At 38.4% G+C, this 21,916-nt stretch overlaps 1 protein-coding gene across 11 annotated transcripts in view; it reads right to left on the minus strand.

Moving 5' to 3' along the window:
• Window positions 1–2,126: 2,126 nt before the first annotated feature.
• LOC145966561 (melatonin receptor type 1B-A) overlaps window positions 2,127–21,916 on the minus strand; it is a 155,459-nt gene continuing 135,669 nt past the window's right edge. For all 11 annotated transcript variants that reach the window (XM_083090724.1, XM_083090726.1, XM_083090722.1 and 8 more), the window contains 3 exons: window positions 19,952–20,217; window positions 12,458–12,674; window positions 2,127–7,855 (listed from right to left, as the gene is read on the minus strand). In XM_083090724.1, the coding sequence (XP_082946850.1) occupies window positions 7,195–7,855; window positions 12,458–12,674; window positions 19,952–20,210 (1,137 nt within the window). In that variant the 5' untranslated portion in view covers window positions 20,211–20,217 and the 3' untranslated portion in view covers window positions 2,127–7,194. The remainder of the gene's footprint in view (window positions 7,856–12,457; window positions 12,675–19,951; window positions 20,218–21,916) is intronic.

Here is a 21,916-nt window from a genome sequence, read left to right on the forward strand (position 1 = left end):
ACATCAAAACAAATTTAAAAATCTGAATTGGTATTTATAATATTAAAAAAGAAATACGTTTTAGCAAAAAAAATCGAATTCATTAATGCGATATTAAGGTGCTTATTTCGATGTCTCTTACATACGTGATGCTATGGAAAAACACATATATCTACCACACGATCATATCTCAGGATGTAATCATAGCCAGTGCCTGTCCCGACGATAACTCGTTCTAACAAATTTGCACGAAAACGTTAATAATAATGAAATGCGTCCGAATGATTACAGTACGGGGCCTAAATCACACGGCGCATCCACTATAATCGCCTCCTATTTGCTCCAATATATATAATTATTTCCGACGCTTGATACAAATTTGTCAGAATGAGGCCCCATCAGAACACGCATCCCACCATGACGAGGATTCGCTCCGACGAGCTTGTGCGAAACACGTCAGAATTAATCGAATCCTCGAAATGAATTGAGACAACCGGTAGAAGTGCGAAGCAGCACAGTTCGTTTCGTTCAACAACGACTATTTGCAGTACAATTATGCCAGAAAAGTGCATCAGGAATGTTTCATCTCCCTCTGCCTAAAACATATATCTCTATTTATCATCTATAATACAATTTACCACTTCTACTACTACCATTTAATGCACTAATCAACTACGCAGACGAAAACGAATTAGTCCGAATAAGTTTGTCCTGCGTTTGATTCGACAAGTCAGAGATAGAAACATAAATGTTTTAAACGTAATCTAATATTTCTCTACAATAGTATTCCGTATTGTAATTAGCGACATTTATCGATGGTCTAATTACAATAGCAAATCAACGACATAATATCTCTTTTAATTACTTCGATACATAAAATTCACAATATTTATCGCATACAAGCAAGTCTTGACAATTAAGATTATTATATTATTTATAAGATAAATGTTGCTAGAATATTACAAAATGCCATCCGCAATCTATCGAGAATTCATTCGTTATACAGAGAATAAAATTAAGCGCAAGTAACTATCAATTCCAAACTAATCACACTCTTTCAATCGCTAATAAAAATAATTTATTGTGCTCATTGATAATAAAATCAATCGCCCTCTCTCATGTAATACAGTAAAACTCTCATAGATTTCTCTAAATATAAATCACACTTTTATAAACTTACTGTCATTGTCTCTCAGAAGGAATTTTATTTTTTTAATCATTATTTTATAATTAATATATTAAATTATATCATATATTTAATATGAGTCATACAATATTATAACTAAGAATACATTGTATCTTTCTCGTAGAAAAAAGTACTTCGTGGACGGACACTGCATAAGCTACAGTATTAAACGCGTAGCGAAAAAAGTATGCAGTGTGAAAAGCATGAAAACTTTTTCGTTTAACGAGTTAAAGTGAATAAAATAATAAATTTTAACTTTTTTCGATTAATAAATCTTTTATGATAATGGCATGATGATCGTGGCATCACGGGGCTATTTATCGAGAAGCATGCAGTGCCTATCGATCGATTCCGTTCGCCAACACACTCGGCACGTTCATCATCATCATATTCTTATACACGTATCAATAAAGATAACGTTCACCAACATTCAGCTTTATGCCTTGCGCGCATCGTATATATACATACACAGAGAATACATATATATATATATATTTTTGAAGTTACAACACACGTTGCGTATACATAGGATATTTATTTAGGCGCTTACTTGCGATTTAACACTAAGGCAAATGCGCGAAACAATCGTTTAAGCAAAATCATTTTATTAGACGTTAAAATTATTTAATTGCGCCTATGAATTTTCCCTATCTTCGCAAATTCGTTTACCGTAATAGAAATCCTCGATCAAACGCGTAAATTACAACACAGTAAGAGACAGTACGACGCTCTTATTGCGACTATCGGAGGAATGAACAAAGCGGACGATATAAAAGTAGCCAGAAAAAGGTGTAATCACAAGAAACTAGTTCCTGGTCCCATTTCTCAAGCATTATCGTCAACGGCACTTATTCCCAAACGCTTGCACACGTTTCCGAAAACTCAGTTTCGGCGACGGAACTTTTAATAAAATCTCTCCCGTGCCGAATGTCCCCCTTTCCCCCCCACCCTTCACCCCCTTCCCCCGCATAATTGATCAACGCGCGGCCATTCGTCGGATGTTTTATCAAAGTTCCTGTCTTGAAAGACGCTTAAATTTCAATTTCAAATTTTGCACACAACGTCCGCGAATCAGTAGTCAAACTTAGCACTTTGTAAGACGATTATCGTCACTTAGAATATCAAAGTGTTTTCATCGTATTTGACAAGACGTCTTTCTACATTTAATTTCCTTTACGAGGTGCATATACTGCGGGAGAATTATCACGAACAATCAAGCTAAATCGGATAAAATGTGCAAAATTTGATGATATAATGCATACTCGCATACTATTCAAACAATCTCGACTATTACATACCTAAAAGTCTGATCACAGATTGACAGAAGGCGTGTAAAATACGACATTATAGATATACAGTCACGAGAGATACGCCATTGCAGTAATTCTCAATTAATAAATACAGTCATATATATAAGACAAGTTATACATATGTATGTCTGTATATGTGTGCAGTTATTTGTACAAATCTAGAAATACAGGTGGCGAAATCAGAGGGAGAAATTTTATACCTGCGGAAACGAAATATTTAATTTTTAATATAAAATTTATCTCTCGTGAGATATATAAAAATAATTTTCGAAATCTAATTCCGTTTCATATAGAATAGTCTTCATAGAATTGTTTGTCCACAATTCGTGAAATAATTTTACTTATTGTTAGTTTAAAAATTGTATCTGAATCCGCCGAATAAAATCTAGTTCAAAAATAATAATGCTGCACATTACATTTTTCACTTTAGAATTTGACTGATATAAAAAATATTTTTGCCAGTTTTATATACCATTATTATAATTTTAGTTATTTTTAATAATAATATTTTTGTTCGAATTATAAAAAAAAATAATGTTTGCATTAAAAATAAATCTATGTTTCTTATTCTTATCGTCGAATTAAACAGGTATAAAAGTTATTTAGTATAGTTTATATAAAACTATACTAAAGGACTAAAATATTTTTTATTTAACAATTTTGCTTTAATTGTCTTTCTTTTGCCTCATTCTCCAAAATAATCATAGTAGAACTTTATAAAAGTGTTATTTTGTATTAGAATAAATAGTAAAATAAAATTCCCTGATAAATGTTCAATGTAAATTTTATAAACAATTTAAATATTTTCAAAGATTACTATTTAAAACATGTTATTTTCATTATATATCAAAATCTATTACTTTAATTGTACAGTTAATAAATATATATGTCACTATTTTCTATATTCTATTCTCTATCTCCGAACGTTTACAATAAAAACTTGTTCAAGTCTCTTTAAAATTATTATTACGATAAAAAAAGTTGACGAGCACCGGAGAAGTAACTCATCAGATAGGATAATAGAGTCACAATAGAGAAATACATATTTCTTTCGAAGAAATATGATTGAACCTAGGTCCACGAAGATCATAAATGATATTGTTTCATATCATGCGAGGCACCGTCTTTTATTTTTATACCTTCTTCGATATGCGACTAAAAAAATTTGACTCGTAACGCGATCATCGTTATTGTTTGCCCGTCACAAATATATGGCCCCATTACATTTCTAAGATCGAAGCATCGATCATGTAATAGCGCGTTATCAATTCGATATACATGTTCGATATACGTAACATGATTTCTAGATACGTACATGATTTATCACTTGATTATTTTTTTCTTTTTTTCTTATATACACGAAGTAAATCTGAGTTATACATGTATTTAATTATTTATATTCTCGAATATAATTATATATGCTAAATTGTATTTTTTTCAAAAGGATCATATAATTAGGATATACATTATTTGCATACGCTTGTGCATAGCTTGCGTATCAATTATCATAAACGATATGGAAATATATAAGAAAGCGATACGTTTTAACACTCCATTTTACATATACGCGTGTCATACGCGCGCATTTTATTATTCATTATATTAAGATATGCATATATACAAACAGAATAAATTTTTAGATATAAAGCATGATAGAGATATGTGCTCAGATACATGATTAGCAATAATCAAAGCTGCGATCGTGAAAAATGCATTATATAAAACATTTAACAAAAGACGCACAACGTAATCTAAAAGATATTTGCTAGAATGCACACACACAATAAACTTCAACACGATAAATCTGATAAATATTATTGGTAATTTCTCTTATAAAAAGATAATGAAATCTAGAATTATATAACGCATTATTTTGTTTAGAGAAGTTAAAAAAAGAGATACGGTTCTCTTTCTTGTAATGTAAAACAATGCTTTATCATAATTTACATATTTACTTATTGCAAAAAAATACAAATAAAGTTATTGATGCTTTTAAAAATTTCATTTATTAAAATCATTAAAATCAATTGTTATTTTAATAGCAATGATAAATTAATTTTCTACTGTAATTTAATATAAATTACTATTCAAGTTTTTTTATTATTTACGACAATCGCGCGCATGCTCTCTTTGTTATAAATCATAAAATTGCATAAAATTTCATAGAAACAAGTTTAAAAAATTGATTCAGACATGTCACTCAAGAAACGAATAAGAAGCTTTTCCGCGGATGCAGGTATCATCAAACGCGAATCTCTGATATTCGCGATCGCAGCTGTACGTGCGTATATGGACGGAGAAAGCGCATTCTCGTGAAGCAAATACCAGTGTCACTGGCGAGCGAGCGAGCGAGTGTCCTTCAATGAAACGCTACTAAATAAATCGCAGTCCCTGAAACACAGTGTCTGTTCCCGAGGAAACGCGACACAGCAAAGCGAACACGTCGCCGCGCGGTACGTAACGAATTACCCAACCGGCCTGAAGAATGGCGTCGTTTTCCAAAATAATTGCTACGACAATATTCACCGACCGATTACACGAAATACGCGAAAGCTTCAGGGGCAATCGAGTCGTGCATTCCAAGAGCGATCTCGCGTTAATCCCGTATTTTTCCTCGTAAATCCATTCTCTGCGTCAATATAATGTACGTAAGATTTTGTCCCACTTTTCAAATCCGGATACGCACAGATGCCTCTCAGTTATGTCTGTGTATGAGATTATAGAGACAATAACGTATCTGTACTGTTTTTTTTTCAGGGTATATTCAATACTTTGATGGCGAAGAGCAATTGCTCGCAGAAGATATGTTCAGGGAAAAAATACATATAATTAATTATAAAATTTTGTGCGATATGTAAGTTTAAAATTAAATAAATTGATGGCAGCGTATTACGGACTTTTCTTGTCTTGAAACAAACCGTGAGTCAATCTGAATACGAAGACGAGAGGAAATATTTGTCAAGTAATGAATTCTAAGGATAGATTATATATGCGATTTTATGTAAGTCTTATGGCGCACAGAACAATGTTTATTAAGACTGGTTTCATTCCCTTACAAGAGAACATTCAGCCATTTTATCTCTTCATTTTCGCCAATGAAGCAACACACTTGGTTGGAGTCTCGTTTGATCTTCATCGAAAGAACTTTTCCCGCACGTGATCGTTGGCGATTTGCATAATGGATGGCTAAAGAGAACTCTCTTGTCTTATCTTTCTTTTTTCTTGAAGAAATCTCACTAAACTGCCGAATGTCGAAACCGATAGACGAGCAAAGTACTAAAAAGTTTTAACTAATATTATTGCCATCTTTATCATCGAATCGCCCTTATCCGATCCACCTGACTTCACCTCCTTACTGGAATGTTATTAACTTTGAGGAATGATGAGCGCCGCCAAGTACCTCCTTAAACGTCACGGCATTTTCATCTACCGGCCGACTTACTGCGGCGGAGCCGCTGTAATTCGTAATGTGGTGTTCGCGGCGTTACTAGAGTGTGTTCGTTGAGCTTAAATCTCACACATAGCGAACTTATATAGCGCAACCAGCTTAAATTACTCCCCACCAACGTACGCGTATAACTTCGTGGCCGGCATCTTCCCTCCTGGGATGCCAGTAAAGCTCCGTCAAGAAATTTAATCGAGATTGGGAAAACCTTATTTTCCCTCTCGTCCGCATTTCGCGTTTCGTTTTGCAGCCAAATAAAATGCTGTCGCGGGTGAGACACTCGCGTTCTCCTCTCTCTTGTTGCAAGATGGAATCTCGCGAAATAGGCTTTACCCTTCTCTACCAAGAATGGACGATATTTCGCGATAAATGAAAAAAATGTACGTGAAAAAAATGCCAGGAAATTTTACAACAGAATATCCGCGTTTAAAAATATCGAAATAAAAATGCTGTTATCAGTGTACAAACTAAACGTTTTCTACATCTTTCTGATTAGAATGTCGTTTCTAAATAGTCAAAAAACAAGTCTTGTTCTAAATCGGAAATATATGTATGTGACATCAAGTTTTAACAAGATTATAATATAAACCCGCAGCTAAGGAAACATTTTTCCAATGGACGGCAACTATTCGTATCAGCGTCAAAAATATTGGGCGTTTTTTCATTTCAATTATTTATTTCCCAAGCCCAATAATTTTGAAATTTTTCTCGAATGGACGCCGATAATTGCTAAACATTATAAACATCATTACGTCATGTATTCTTAGTGCCGATGTTTTGTGCTTAGGTCTTCATCATTTTTGATAAAATAATACTCGTAAAAATAATGACGTTTTTGCGTGAATAGCGTTATTAAAAAATAATACGTTCATAAAATACGCATATAATCAGAAGATAATATATAATCCTTATTAAATCAGATTTATGCAATAACGTCAACATCTTCAATTATGGCGAAATTAATTACTTCTGTCTCGAAAAGAATTTGTGCTTGACATTCTTACAAAAACGGGAAGAACTTCAACTTGATTCAACGCAAAAATAATTCAGCCGTTATCGAAGAACGAGCCGTAAGAATCGAGAGAGACAAACCAATTAATTCTCCTTATAAGATCATATCGGAGACATTCTCAGCGCGATGTCATTTATGCGTCGACACAATGATTGCCGCAAGAATGGACTCTCATTACGCAGCAAAGTGAGTCCGGACAAATGCAATGGAGAATACCTTTATCATCCTATTTTGTGCGTCCTGCACGTGCATTGCATCGCGTCTAGAGCTCATAGACGTCACGGCCGTTCGGTCTGGCCACAGCCGGTCGACAGGACGACGGACTCGCGTACGAGTGAATAATGTGCACTCTGAGACGCACGTCGCTGGAATTTCTGCCGCCCTCGCCGCCGCGCGGTCTCCTTGAAAAGCTCACCGTGGTCTTGCAACAGCAATAGTGAAAGAGCTTGACGTAAGCGCTGCGAAAGTGACGATCCGCCACGCAATAGAGCAGATTGTTGAAGCAGGACTTGGACAAGGCGAACCAGGCCAGGTTGTAGAGTACGCGGGTGCTGATCGGCCTGAAGGAATTCACGCAGACTGCCAAGCCGAACGGCAGCCAAAACACGGCGAACATCACGCAGCTGCACATGTTCGTCTTGGTAAGCTCGTAGTCCCAGGAGAAGGCAATCGGCGGTTTGTACGTCCGCGTGACACGTCGCACGCGAATCACCAGCTTCACGTAGAAGAAAATCGTTATCAAAACGGGCAGTCCGACCAGCAAGCTCGCACCCACTACTTGTTCCATCGCGATGCCACTCAGCCTGCGGCGACAAAAGTCGGGGCCCACGTCGAAGGTTGATTGTAAGACTACCGCAATTGTGGCGAGCAACCAGAGGGAAATAATGACGGATGTTATATGGCATGCCGTTACATTGGCGTATCTAGAAGAATAAAATTTATTATTAATATATATTGCTGTAAAAAAATATCAATAAATAAACAGGAGAAAATGTATGTGTATTTGTATAATTTTCAGTGCTGATGATTAAAACAAAAAATATCTTATAAATGTTTAACAGCTGTTAATATACTTTATCTATTCACAAATAAATTTTTGTAACTTTGATTTTACAAATATTAAATAACAAAGAAATGTATTCAATTATATAACTAAAATGATTTGAGAAGAATATAAACGAAAACCATCAAGGCATCAGCATCTCACGACTCGACTATCATTACGATTGGTATAAATCTTGCGAAAATAACAGAAAATAATATACATTATCTCGTGGATGGGTATTCTCCCTTTAATTGCATCACGAGCTTGTTTAAGTCCCAGCTTTCTTATACGACGTATTCAATTAAAGAAAATATTTCCGCCAGTGATACACTACGACTGCAATTACGGAGTTGCTCGTACTAGTCTGTGGATTAACGAGGGGCTTGAAAAACGAGTCGGTAGTTACGGAGTTAGCGGCGCTGGCAGACGATTTCTCGTTTACAATGCGAGGAAACTTCCTCGAGTCCACGTGCTTGCCGTGATTCTTCTGACGCGACCGGTTAAAATACTTCCCGTAACGCCGTATTGTCGCGAAACTTTCCGCGTGCGTATGAAAAGCAGCAGTCGTTTTCCTCGTCGTCGTCGTCGTCGTCGTCGTCGACGTAGTCGTCGTTGTCGTCGTCGTTTCCCCCGGGATCGTCTGCTATCGGTTACGGATTCCGGCAATTCAAGCTAAAGAGAACGTCGCTCGGAATGCGAAATTACGAACTCGATCGTGACGCTGATAGAGAACCGGGGAAGCACTTCAGCATCAAACTCAAAGTTCCAAGCAGTAGCCGCCATACGCCATTATACGCGATGGCTTAAACTGATAACAGTAATTTGATTTCTACCCCATTCACTATGTTTACATTACCCATATCCATCCAACATTGTTAACCATCGCGAAATATTTTCGTGCCACGAGCAAAATGATACATGCAGGTACATACATATGCGTATTATAATGTTATAGCTCCCTTTCCAATTTTAATAACGTTATCTACCTGTATATATGCGGGCGCCCATTAACTCGAAATATTTATGCGTACGCTGATCCGAGAAAGGTGTATCAAGGTATTATATAATAATAAATAAGTCGAGTAATACATGATGCGCGTGGACATAGGGGTATGAATTATCGATTTCTCTATCCAGAACGCGCTTCACCTTTTTGTGGGTAAACAGGCGCGGTCGTATAATTTTCATCCCTTTATTGTCCCCGCCGGAATTTCAACCTCCGATTCGAACGATGACCCGACTTGCCTATATTACCACTGTATTTAGGGTGTTGCCTTAGAAACACTTGCTCGCTAAGTATATCAGGGTCAGACGTATACATATAAATATATGAAAGATAGATGAGTGACATATTTTCTTAAAAATTACTATATACGAGCTTTGGTGCTTGCGAAAAATTCGCGGGATATTTTTACAACAGAAACGGCCTGAAACAAAAGGAAGCTATTACATATATCTTTCCCGTAGTTTGTTATATAAATTTGTCGTTAGAGAAAAAGGAAAAGGAAAAAGAGAATCGCTGGTGGAAATATCATAGGACAAAAACATCCCCGAGGCGGAACAAGAATGTGCATGTGTGGGGAACTGCAGGAACGTGGTATCGATTGCTGGAATCGCCTGTACCACTCGCTTTATCTTTCGGCTGGCAAACAGTTAACACAAGCGGGCGTAATTTTCGGGCCACTATTGTCGCGAACGGCGGTAAGGCCACCGGGGACCAAAGAGCTTTACAAGCACACAGGTTTTGGTATATACGTTACGACGACCGAGCCAAATGAAGACCCGCCTGCAAGAACCAGATAGCCTCGCCTTTGATCGAAGTGAATTATTTACATGGAAATGGAGACAATCTCCTGCTGCAGGATAATGCAAGTGTTTATTAAGGCAAATTGTTAGTCGGTAGTCGCGGCAGTTTGATGAAGTTCGTAGCTTGTTTGCGTGCTCATCGTAAATGGATTTAACTTCATCTTCACATATTGGATCTGATATCGCATGCGGGGCAAAATTGTTTTCACCTTTTCTCCAGGCTCCGTTTTCGCCCTTCAAACAGATTTGAATAGATTCTTCGTGTAATTCGAGTCTTACGTATGTATAAGTGTACGTCAGGCTTCTTCAAATTAAAGATATAAACAGTAATTTATAAATAATTGAAAAATTCATTTATATATTACCAGCTTATCGAATGACGGTAAAATTTTTTGCAAATATACATAGTAGCATAAAACGAGTTATTAATAATATTTCCGATTATATATATATATCAAACAACTTGGTTTGATTAATCGGCCAGCGTCACACACTATAAAGTTCTTTATTCAGTTATCGAAAGCCGCAGCCAGCCGATAAAATTCGCGTTAAAAAACCCGTTCCCCCCGTTGTCTACCAAACCAAAGAGGAACCCTTTTTGCCCGGCCTTTGCGCGAGCGAGAGTTTGTTAGTTTTTACGGCGGCCCGACAAATCGAGACACCCCGGGGTTCGATCCATTTTTCATGCCACCCTACGGGACAAATAACAAACTTTGTTAACGATTACACCGCAGTACATCAGTTCGGCCATCCGTCCCTCAGAGCGAGTGACGGCCGTGGGCAAGAACGAGCGTGCTCGTGTGTGTATGTGTCGCGTCGTTCCGGAAACGGACCGCTCAATTAGTAACCGACAAACGCCACCTCGTAAACAAAGCGCGTGGGTTAAAGGCGACGCTTTGAAGGGCCCTTCTCCTCCCCCAAACGCGGGGGAAAAAGGAGTCGAGCGCGATGAGACGAGCGGTAGCAAAAAGCGCCGACAATCGCAGGAATGTAGCGGCTATTGATCGCGTCACCGGTCACGTGTGCTATATCTTTTCGATCGACGAAGCGCCCGGCACTTAATTCGATGGCGAATGGGGGGTATCCTCCCTGTTTCCGTCGCTGACAACGCGTTTCGCCGTCTCTTTCGCCCGTCGTCCGTCGACGTACGGGCGCGAGCGAGTCCACGAGTCTCCTCGATGAAGAATAAAAAAAAAAAAAAAAAACACAAGAAGTATTCCGGATGAGACGACGCGATAACGGTAATAGCGGACTCGTCTCCCCGAAGGATGGCAGTTACAGGGTTGTAATATTGATCGGGCACCGGGTCACTGTACATGTCCAGAGTTGGATTCGCGCCATTTCAACGGTCAAACGAAAGGTCAGCACCATTTTCTACTATTTTCGCAATAAACTGATCAATCTTTTCACTCCCCGGCGAATCGTTTTTGCAACATCGGATTTGTCGAGTATAATCGATAACGTGCGAAATAGAAACGTGCGTTCGTTTTAGCCAAGTTTCTCGTGAAAGGAGAACGTGTTCCTTGTATCTATTAAATCATGTAAATTATTATTATATACACAAGAATTACGCGAGAATAATAATAATATAAATTAATATGTTTAGTTGATCGAACAACAAATTACATTATTACGTATTCACCGAAAGCTAACTAGGAAACATTTTAATCCGGAACTGCGTCTATGCATAAATGGGAATGTCGCAGCAAATGAATTTGCATAGAAAGTTGGAGTTTTGCATATAAATAGTACCGAGCCAGAAACACAATGTGTGTCATTACTTTAGAATTGCGTTTTCGCACTACAACACACTGTAATCGTATTGTCCGGAAAAGTCATAAATATATGAAATATTGGATAACCATCGCATTATGAAAGCGATACTCTGCATTTTCCCCCATAACGTTATAAAATTATGATATCATTAAATTCAACATTATATTCAATGCATCGACTGTTTTAGTAGTACAAAAAATATATCACGCGACACATAAAAGCATGATATAAATTTACTTTTTTTTAATAATTATTATGTCAGGTTAGATATAAACAATAATTAATTTAATTTAGTGTATTAAGATATTATTTATAAATTTGTAAATATTATAAGTATAATTTTTTTTCATTTCTTTATATTTATACGGAATTTAGAAATTATTTGGAAGAAAAGGCAGGTTGAATTAAAAAAAATTATTTTTCAAAATTTCAATTTAAATAAAACTCAATTATTCGTTGTATGTATAAATTACAGTCTATACATGAAATAAATCTAATATCAAAACGTTACATGTATACATGAAAAGAAGAATTATAGAACATATAAAAACATATTGATGAATTAATATTAATATTCAAACATATATATTTCATGTTTTTATAAATTGATGAGAAATTTTCAAGAAAATATTTTGAGAGGGAAGACGTAATCGAAAACGCAAGCAATCAAAATATAAAAAGATAAAAGACTTAACTACAGTTAAGTTGTTCCTTCAAAGGACTTCTCGATTTCGATGATATATATCACGCTCGAATATCACAAAGCCACAAAAGGGTCCCCGGGATAAAATAGACGGGAAAATGAAACACGACCGAGATGTCACGTGGCAGTCGACGCGTTAAATTGCGGAAACACCCATTTTACGCGGATCTCTCTACGGATGTCTCACATACATACTTCTCGGCGGGCAGACACAGACGTGCGTAATTTTCGAAGGCGATTGCGGCCAACGTCAGTACGGTCACCAAAAAGCAAAGGGCCTCGAGGGTCCACTCAAATCGGCAGGTAGCCAGGGACTCTTCGTGGCCCGCCAGGATTACAATCACCGAGACCGGTATTACCAGTCCGGTCACCAGCAGATCCGCCAGCGCCACGTTCACGAGGAATGCGTTTCCTGGAAAAAAGAATCCACGTGTGAAACTCATTAAAGTAATTAGCTTCTAACAGTTTTTGCGATCTGGAAACGCTCGAGAAAGCCGGCGTTCCGCGCTTTTTGCGCCCGTACTACACATCGTGGGCAGAATCTTGGCAAATACACCTACTTGGAATAATGTTGGCTTATCGTACGCTAATCACAAACTTGTTCGAAACGATGTCTAAATTAATACATTAGTCGTGTGTTTTGCAAGTGATATAAGAGCCTGGAAAAACCTACTAAGATATAATATAATATATTAATATATTATATTATATTATATATTAAGTTGATATATTAACCCTTTACACTTCATAAACATGCTACGGCGACATATATACATATTTTGTATCACAACTCCAGAGGTGCAAATTTTTCGACGAATAAAGACGACTTTGATTTTGATATATATAGAAACAATTTAGCGGAAACCGTAGTTAATTATATGAAATTATTTGTGAATATAAATGGTGAATCCAAAGATACTACAAAAATGTCTTGGAGTTGCTGGTAGGTTATATAATAAAATTAGGAGGGTTAATATATTAATTTATTAAAATTATATACATATGCCCTTCCTTCCTTCAGCTATTCTCATATAAATTTATAATCTTTTCAAAAAAACATAAGCCACTCATTTAATAGATAAATTAAATTTTAGATAAATTTTATTTCAAATAATTTTTTCGAGAGTTCTTTCGTACAAGTAGATTATATATCATTGACGGGTAATAATTTAATTTTATTCGATAAAGCAGACTATATATCAGTGACGGGTGATAATTTAAATTCATTCCCTGAAGAAATTTAACAATGTATCATGATTAAAACTTGATAGCAGGTTTGAATATCGCGAATTCTATCGTTATTCGCGAATATTCATATATTGCGAGGAACTTGGCGGAAGAGGGGGAGGAATTCTATATCAGCTTTAATTCCTTAATGCTACGATTGTCACACGACGGGAGGTGGGCGGACCGGACAGTAGATTGCGCTGATACGTGTAAATTAGGGGTTTCATTCGTCTTTTGAGGCTTCTTGGACGTGTTTACGAAGCGTATCATCGCAATTTTACGTCGCAGTACCTACAATCTAAAATGTAATCCACCAAGTTAGGCTTCGCCGTTTCCGATCGATCGCGGCATGCCGTTCGAGGAGGATTCCGGATAGTGATATAAATTCGCAGGATAACCGTATTGGACAGATACCGATCTATCGCGCACAACGACGACAGGATTTCGACCGTCCTGCCAAGAGCGTCAAAGACGCTCTTCCTCTTCCGTTGGCAAAAGTGCCAGCCTTCGATCGGGTACCCTTGTGCCAAGCTATTATATTACGCGGACTGAAAAATCTTGGGGTTTTTTTTTGCAGCTTTGTGCCGCAAGCTAAAGGACCGCTTGATTTTCCGCGCAGACCCGGGTCGGGTCTCAATCTTCTGCATTTAATCAACGCACGCCCACAGGGGCATAATATCAGAGGTCGTGGCTTCTTCTCGGGCGAATCGTAAAAGCCATAGTAATTGCGGAACGATGTCGACCGAAACGAACGGTGGTCGTGCCGGCTGTAAAACTTTGTTCAAACGGTAGCAACGTTCGACCGACGACAGCTAGTGAAACGAGGCTGAGCTCGGCGGCCACGGCCGGCGCAGTCACGGCTGTTATTACGAGTCAACGATTATAGCGTTTCATAAGTTCATACATAGAGAGCCTGGTTAAGCGAAGTATCAAATTGCGGAAAGTCGGGGAAAGAAAGGGGCGTAATATCCGCATTACCTCGCGCTGCCCCTCTCGCGACGCGATATATTCCCTCGATTCTCGGGGATTTCCCCGAGATCAATACCCGAGACGAGGACACACGAAGAAAAAGGAAATAATATCCGTACGTCGGCACGTCCTTAGGGGAGTATAACGCTATAATAAGGTTGCGCGAGGGAACGAGCGTATGCCGTTACGCTCGTTCGCACTGCGCTCCGTGAGTAATAAAATGCATAATAAGATTCATTTCTTTTCCTTTTTTTTTCGTTCCGCGCCAGGGCACTCGAGCTTTCGCGCCGAGCTTAACGATCCGTCCGTCAAACCGAGAGAGAGAGAGAGAGGGGCCCGTATTACGATATTTCTCAACGGCAGGAATAAATGAAGTTTTCATTAGTCAATCGCCAGGTCGCATACATATGCATTCGCGAGCGCACGAGGAGTAATTATTATAATTATCCTCGTAGCCGCATTTTGCCCCGTTCATTTTGCTCGCATTGCGAAGCTAGAACTTCGCTCACCCTTACAAGACAAATTTTCATTAACTATGGTTTCCTTATGTAAATAGATACCGCGTACAATGGGATAATGCTCCGCGCCGACGTATAAAACGACGCGGTAGATATCAGATATTCAAATTACTTGGAAAACACGTAAGTATAGTTATGAGCAGCCGAGCGTCACGATTTTAAACCGCGCAGTTTAATTAACTCGTGAAAGCACTTTTAAGGAATCATCAACACCTATAAATTACGGACAAAGCGGCGCATTAAGCGTTGCAGCTCACACGTGTAATTTGGCTTTTTTCTCAACGTCTTATCACAATTGCACGCGCTAAAGTACTCGACATTGACACTCTCATTAAAGTACCTGGTATAACTGTAACGTATGTATTATTTACGCGTGCACTATTTTCATACGCGCGGTATAATTCATTTGCAAAGTAATCTAAAATCTGTGGAATAAAAACAAACATGTGCGAAAACAGCCTTTTACATTGTTATCATTAAAACATAAAAATATGGCATTATATTTCACAGTAGAGAGATTCTCGAATAATTATATTATTTTCTTTTATATATTTTTTGTGTTTATTTTCTCGAGGGAAACTGCATTGCAATTACGACACGCCCTGCTTATTCGCGTTTCGATATTAATCAAATTTGCAAAATAACGATATCACAAATTAATATCGAGAGACTCTTGTCGATCATATATCGAACATTTGTCCTCCTCGTTTTCGAAAACAGAGGTCTGTACTCGGAGCTCTAGCGGTACTTTTGTACCGCTCCGATTGAAGAGCTAATAATCCTAACGTCGCAACATTAAGAATATCCTCTGGGAACGCGCTCTAGCAGATAAAATAAATTACATTTTCACCCTCGCTCCAAAGCTAAAGTGACATTTTTACCGAGGGTTACTTGGGACTCGTCGCTTTTCGGGAAGCGCAAAACGCGCGATCGCATCAACACGTCGGCGCCGGCGGCTCGCACGGCGGCCGCAAACGTGTTCGCGCCTTTGGCGAGGATATTACACCGCTGCGAGAGAGATAAAAATGATTACGCGACAAATTGCACCGTCCTCGCCGCGCTCTCTTCGGGGCGAGAGAAGGCGCCCGGTTTTTCGCCACCGCCTCCGTCTGCCGGTTAATAGGATGAAATATCGCGGCCTCCCTGACGGAGCTAGGTAGACGAAAACTCGGGAGGGGGGGGGGGGGGGGGTCGGCGAGGGCGCGAGGCTCGAGAGGACGAGGGACGAGGGACGAGGGAGTTCTTCTCTCTCTCTTTCTCTCTCCTTCTCTCTTCGGATATCGGCGAATTAAGCCCTGCAGTCGTCGCATTCGCGCCGCCCGCATTCGCCGATCGCATTTTCCGGCGGTACGTTTCGGCGTGACGAGATCCGATCGATTCAGCGGTTGATGCGTGGAATAAATTATCCCGCATCAGCGCTCCGTGGCGTCACCTCGAAATTGATTCTCTCTATCTCATCCTCCTCTATATCTCCATCTCTCATCCGGGGGTCCCCTGTCTAGCCGCAGTGCCGCAGCATCGTCATGGGAACGTGCTCTCTACCACCCCCCTAGCCTCCCCCTCCGGAGTATTCTTCTACGTACCGAATGAATCCGCGCTGATCAGAATTTGTTTTAATCGATTTACCGAGTCAGCCCGTCGCGTCGCGCGCACAGGCCCTCCTCGTTCCACATCTCCTCTCGTTGTGCTCCGCTCGTTTCACGAGCGCCGAACCGAACTATTCGCCAACCGCACCGCGGAGTACCCGAAGTATTCGCATTACCGGCGTGGATTCACCGCGTTCGGCCGCCTCCGTGATCGGGGTTTCCAAGGGGGAGCACCCACAGACGAGACGAGATGAGACAAGAACGAGAGGAGGAGGAGGAGGGGGAGGAGAAAGAGAGGGAAGATGGAAGATGTAGAGAACGGCGTTCTCTCGTTGCGGCATTAGATACGAGGCGAGCGGAGTTATACGGCAACCGGGCCCGCTCGTGCGGCTATGCGCCGCGAAATTGACTCGCTCATCCGTGTACACCCTTATAGGGACCCCACGACTGCGCAATCCATTACGGCGCCATTCGGGTTACCGGGCATCGCGGTAACGGTGGACCCCCCGGTTGCGGTACGGGGGGCTTTTTGTTTCTACCGAGTTCTCTCTGTGCCGCGCCGGCAGAGTTCACGCAAACGAAGCCCAAGTCCGTCCGACACTTCACGTCCGCAGTGGAAATGGGGTTTACGTCAGGCACGAACGGACATCTACGAAAGCATTTCCCGCGATCCTCTCTCACCGGAGGAGACGGTTTCCTCCCTCCTCGTCCCCTCCGGCCGGCGGGGTTGCACGGAAAAAGGAGGAATCGCTAGTGCTAGGGCCGGATTTCCGGCTACAGACAGGCCAGTTGCCGTCGCGTCACGTTCGGACGTATTTATTGGAAAGGGACGATCGTGAAGTTCGAAATTGCGCGCGCGATCGGCACATTAAAACTTCAATCTCGTTACAAGCTTATTCGATGTCCTACGATGTCCCATCCATACCCAAGCTTCTGTATTATGTATTATTGCCCATTCGCGTAAATTGATAGTAGCTCCGAGAAAATTCCTAGTAATAGATATTTTCTCTCGCAAGAGAAAAACTTTTTCTTTTATACAATCCAAGTTTTTTTATTTATGATACACTAGTTTAAGATAAAAAATTGTGCAAAAATCTCTTAGCGTATAATTATTAAATATGGAAAGAAATTGTTAAATGTTAAATTATTGAATGTTGAAAAAGAAATTTAAATTAAACATTAAATAATTCTACAAACTATTTTAGTATTTTTCAACATAAAAAAAGTTACGTTAATCACAAATGAAAGAACTAAATTTAAAAAAAATTTAAATATACATGATTACATTATTGTATCAATAAAATGGAATAAATCTCCCATTTTTCAATGGAAATTATGTGTTTTCGAAGTATTAACTAATAAAAAATGTACGAGTGCGAACGTAAAGAATAAATAAGCAAGTGATATATCTCAAAGACATTTCAGATGACTGTTAATGTAAAAATACATTCGTGCATTTCCATCGTCTCTGCGTTTCAAAATGAATAACGATTCATGTATCTTCATTCATGGTCGATATCAATATTTTATAGCATACTTTGAGCATACGCATTGAACGCGAAAACGATTATAGAGCATCATCTTCCCGACAGCATTTGCATTCGTCATGTCGACTCCGGATATATTTGCAATCGGTAAAAATAAAATCGAGAAATAATCACGAACGAGAGTCGGAGGTTAATTCTCGTTAATAATGACCGCAATAATAACAATGATGACCTTGAGTTTCTCGTTGTCATCACGGCATATCGAGAGATGACACATCACAGCAAACTGCGCATTAAAAGAACTTTATAGCTGGCAAAATGAGTAAAACGAAACGAGATTTTTCTCGGTGAATAGTTTCAGACGGACGAAAGTCGGTATTATTTGCGCCACTGTCGAGATTCATGCGGAATAAAATAGCGGTAAAAATGTTTCGGGCCGTTTCAATAAGAATTACGAGGCTGGCCAGTGTGTGACGGTACACAGTTATAAAACCGAGAAACTCGACAAATTGGAGTGCTGAGAAGAAGAAGAAAAAGAAGAGGGAAAAGAGGAAAAGGAGGAAAGAGAAGAAAAAAGTCCATTTAAAGAGAGAGAAAGTACGATAAAGTAAAATTGATTCGCTGCTCTGGGACACCGAGTCTTCCCGGAGAGTTTATACATGATATATAAGTATATGTAATAAATAACTATACATAAAAACTATAAAAATATTAATAAATGTAAATTAAAAAATATACACACAACACAGGTGATAATTATAATTGGTACAAGTGTGTGTATGCATGTGATGGAGAAAAATAAGGTATATATTGAAATAATAATCTTTACAAAAATATTTACTGTTAAATGTTAAACAATTTTTTAAAACAAATTATTTTATCCTCGAAACGTTTTTGAAAACAATATCGGAATTTTTGTATCCATTAACGAATTTATCAGCGAATACTTCAGATTAGGAATTCTAAGGCTATATTAAAGTAAAGTCTATATTTTATAGGTAGATCGTTTCTCCAAGCGTGACCCAATTTCTCTATGACAAATTAAATTTGCGGATTTAAATTGAATATAAAGATAAGGAGATGTATAGAGAAGGAAGAGCGATACATTTAAGCGGCAATGTAATTACATTTGCTCCACTCCCATTGCTTTGTGTTCCATTACATCTACAGTCATTGTTATTATGCTCTATGTAGAGTGTTCACGTGCAAATAATAATTATCTCGGGTCGGTCTCAGAGCGCGGAGACACAACGACACGTATGATATATATGTATATACATATATAGCGCCTCCCATACAGGGATTATTTATTATCGCGCCAGGGTATCTGCGAAAAGGAGAGAAACGAGAGACAAGTTCGGTTTGCAAATAATACGAAAAATCGATCTCGTCATTGCCGCAGGTATAATGGCACGATGAAGATCCCATCTTCTCTACAGATTGTACCGACGACGTCGTTCTTTGCTGTTATGTCCCTTCCCGGCCGGATACAGACGGAGGACGCTTTTGTCCGTGGAGACGCAAAAAAAGATAAGAGATCTTACCGCGACGATATATACGAAAGAACGTTGTCGCAAGGCATGTCGGAAATGTACGACCCCCAGGATGGCTTTTAGTCGGATATACTTCTATAGAGTAAAAACTTTTGTCGTTGCATTTGTCGATGAGAGTATTCTCTTTCAGGTACCACTGGTTCCCTACCGTTCTCTCTTCCCTGCTTCTTTCAATCCTTTCTAATGTCTCTCGCCTTTACCTTTTTAATTTTCCACCTCGAAGTTATACAACATTTATGTAGAAAGGCTTCTCCTCTCTATACGTCGCTCTATTTCGTCTATATATGATGAATTCTACGTTCGCTTATTATTTTTATCTATAATTGGGAAAAAAGAATTACAAGCGTACCTCGTTTGTTGAGTTGATCTTCCACTACCACGGCGGATATCATGAAGACATTACCCACGCTTCCGCCGACGGCGAGAGAGGCCAACAACAAAAGTCGAGCTACTCTAGACCAGGCCGACGACAAAGTCACCGGCGAAACATCGAGGTCACCGTCGATGACGCCATCATTTAATGCCTTGTTCAGTCTTATTCCAGAGTCGACACCAATGACGCTTGCCACGGTGCTCGTCGCAGCGTTATAGATTTCCGTTACGTTCATTCTGAAACTGAAGAAAATACGAATTATATGTTTAAATAAATATAAAGATGAATAATCTTATTGTTAATATTATTTTACACCATTGTATTAGTCAACACGAAACTTTGGATTAAAAATCTTTCACTCATTTAATTTTCACTCATTTTTAAGTACAAATTAAAATTGCGTTCGATGACTAGAGCCTATATCTATGATTAATGCACGGATGATTGGCGGCAAATGCAACAAAGTCTAACTTTGATGAACAACACGTCCCGTCTTTCATCAATTTGAAGGACGGTTCATGGTGGTCTTCAAGTCTGAAACAGGGAGGAAACGAGGCTGAAGCTATTCGATATCACACTATTACACGGAGAGAGGCCTTTTGAAGATTAGGGCCGGTAAGGCTATACCGACCACCCTAATTGTGAATTATCGATCGGAACACAGTGTGGGGATAGTCACCTGTTCCGACCATGGCCCATGTTAGGTTTCTACATTGTCCTCGTTGTCGCTAACAACATCTGCGCAATATCATGGTAATTAGCAAATAAAGTATCATGCCCGCAGTCAGATAACAGCTGACGTATACACAACGTTATGCAGCTTGAAAAAACAGGCATTTAGTTCAAAATATAATTCAATTTAAAAATGTATACTGTTTGTCTAAATAATGCCTTTTATCTCGGCAAACAAGTTTTACAGATATAACAATCTGCATGAATAAAGTGGAGCAGATAGGCTTTTGCTTCTGTTTTTCAAAGAACGTATTTTGAAAAATATAAAAAAAGATATTAGATATATTTTTATGCTAGATATATTTGATTACAAAATTAAAAGCTTGCTTTTATAGAAAAATTGCAGAAAATAAATTATAATCTCGTGAAACAAGAATCTATGAAATAAATGCTTTATTCGAATACTTAATTAATAATTTCTATGTATATTTGATCATACATATATTTCGGATATTATATTATTTTATAACTATGTAATAAATTACATTATTAAATTATTATATCATATTTATAATATATAATAGCTCAAAAATATTTTCCATATTTTTCATATATTTCTAAATGTAAAGTAAATATTTGATAAAATGCTAAAAAAGAAAAAATATTCTTATACATACAAAATATAAAATGCTTTTGTTTTTTGAATTTTTCCCTATTAAATGTTATGTACTTTATTTTTATTTAAATTTGTAAAACGTTTCTATAACTTTTTTATACAAAGTGTAAACTTTTTTTTGAATATAATGCTTGTGTATTTGACACAAATATATTTGCAATGTATATTGCATATTTCAAATCATCATTGTTAATTTAAATTATATTATGAATAACGAAACCTATCTTTGCTATTCTGCATATAAATGGAAATCGTCTTGATCGTATCCATAGCATTTTTAAAGTGAATTTTAAATTTTCAATAGCAAATGCAGCCTCGGGTGGCCATTGAAATGTTTAACACGCCGTATTTCGTCGGTCGACGAACGCGAAGAAATTGATCTCGAAAATTGCGTTTAATAATAAAGCTGCATCATCGCTCTTTCTTCCGATCGACGCACCGTCCTTCCTTACTTACAGAAATATTTTCACTTGTTGCATTAGGGCTTGAAATGGCGAGCCCCTCGAGCCAATAATCTCATCAATCCCGTTACGTGACCTTTCACGCACATCGACATCGAATCAATTTCGCCGCAAACGATGCCGGTGTATCTT

Source organism: Camponotus vicinus, unplaced genomic scaffold, assembly GCF_025532165.1.
Source record: "Camponotus vicinus isolate PSW18456_S1 unplaced genomic scaffold, iyCamVici1.0 SCAF_2, whole genome shotgun sequence".
Lineage (NCBI taxonomy): Eukaryota > Metazoa > Arthropoda > Insecta > Hymenoptera > Formicidae > Camponotus > Camponotus vicinus.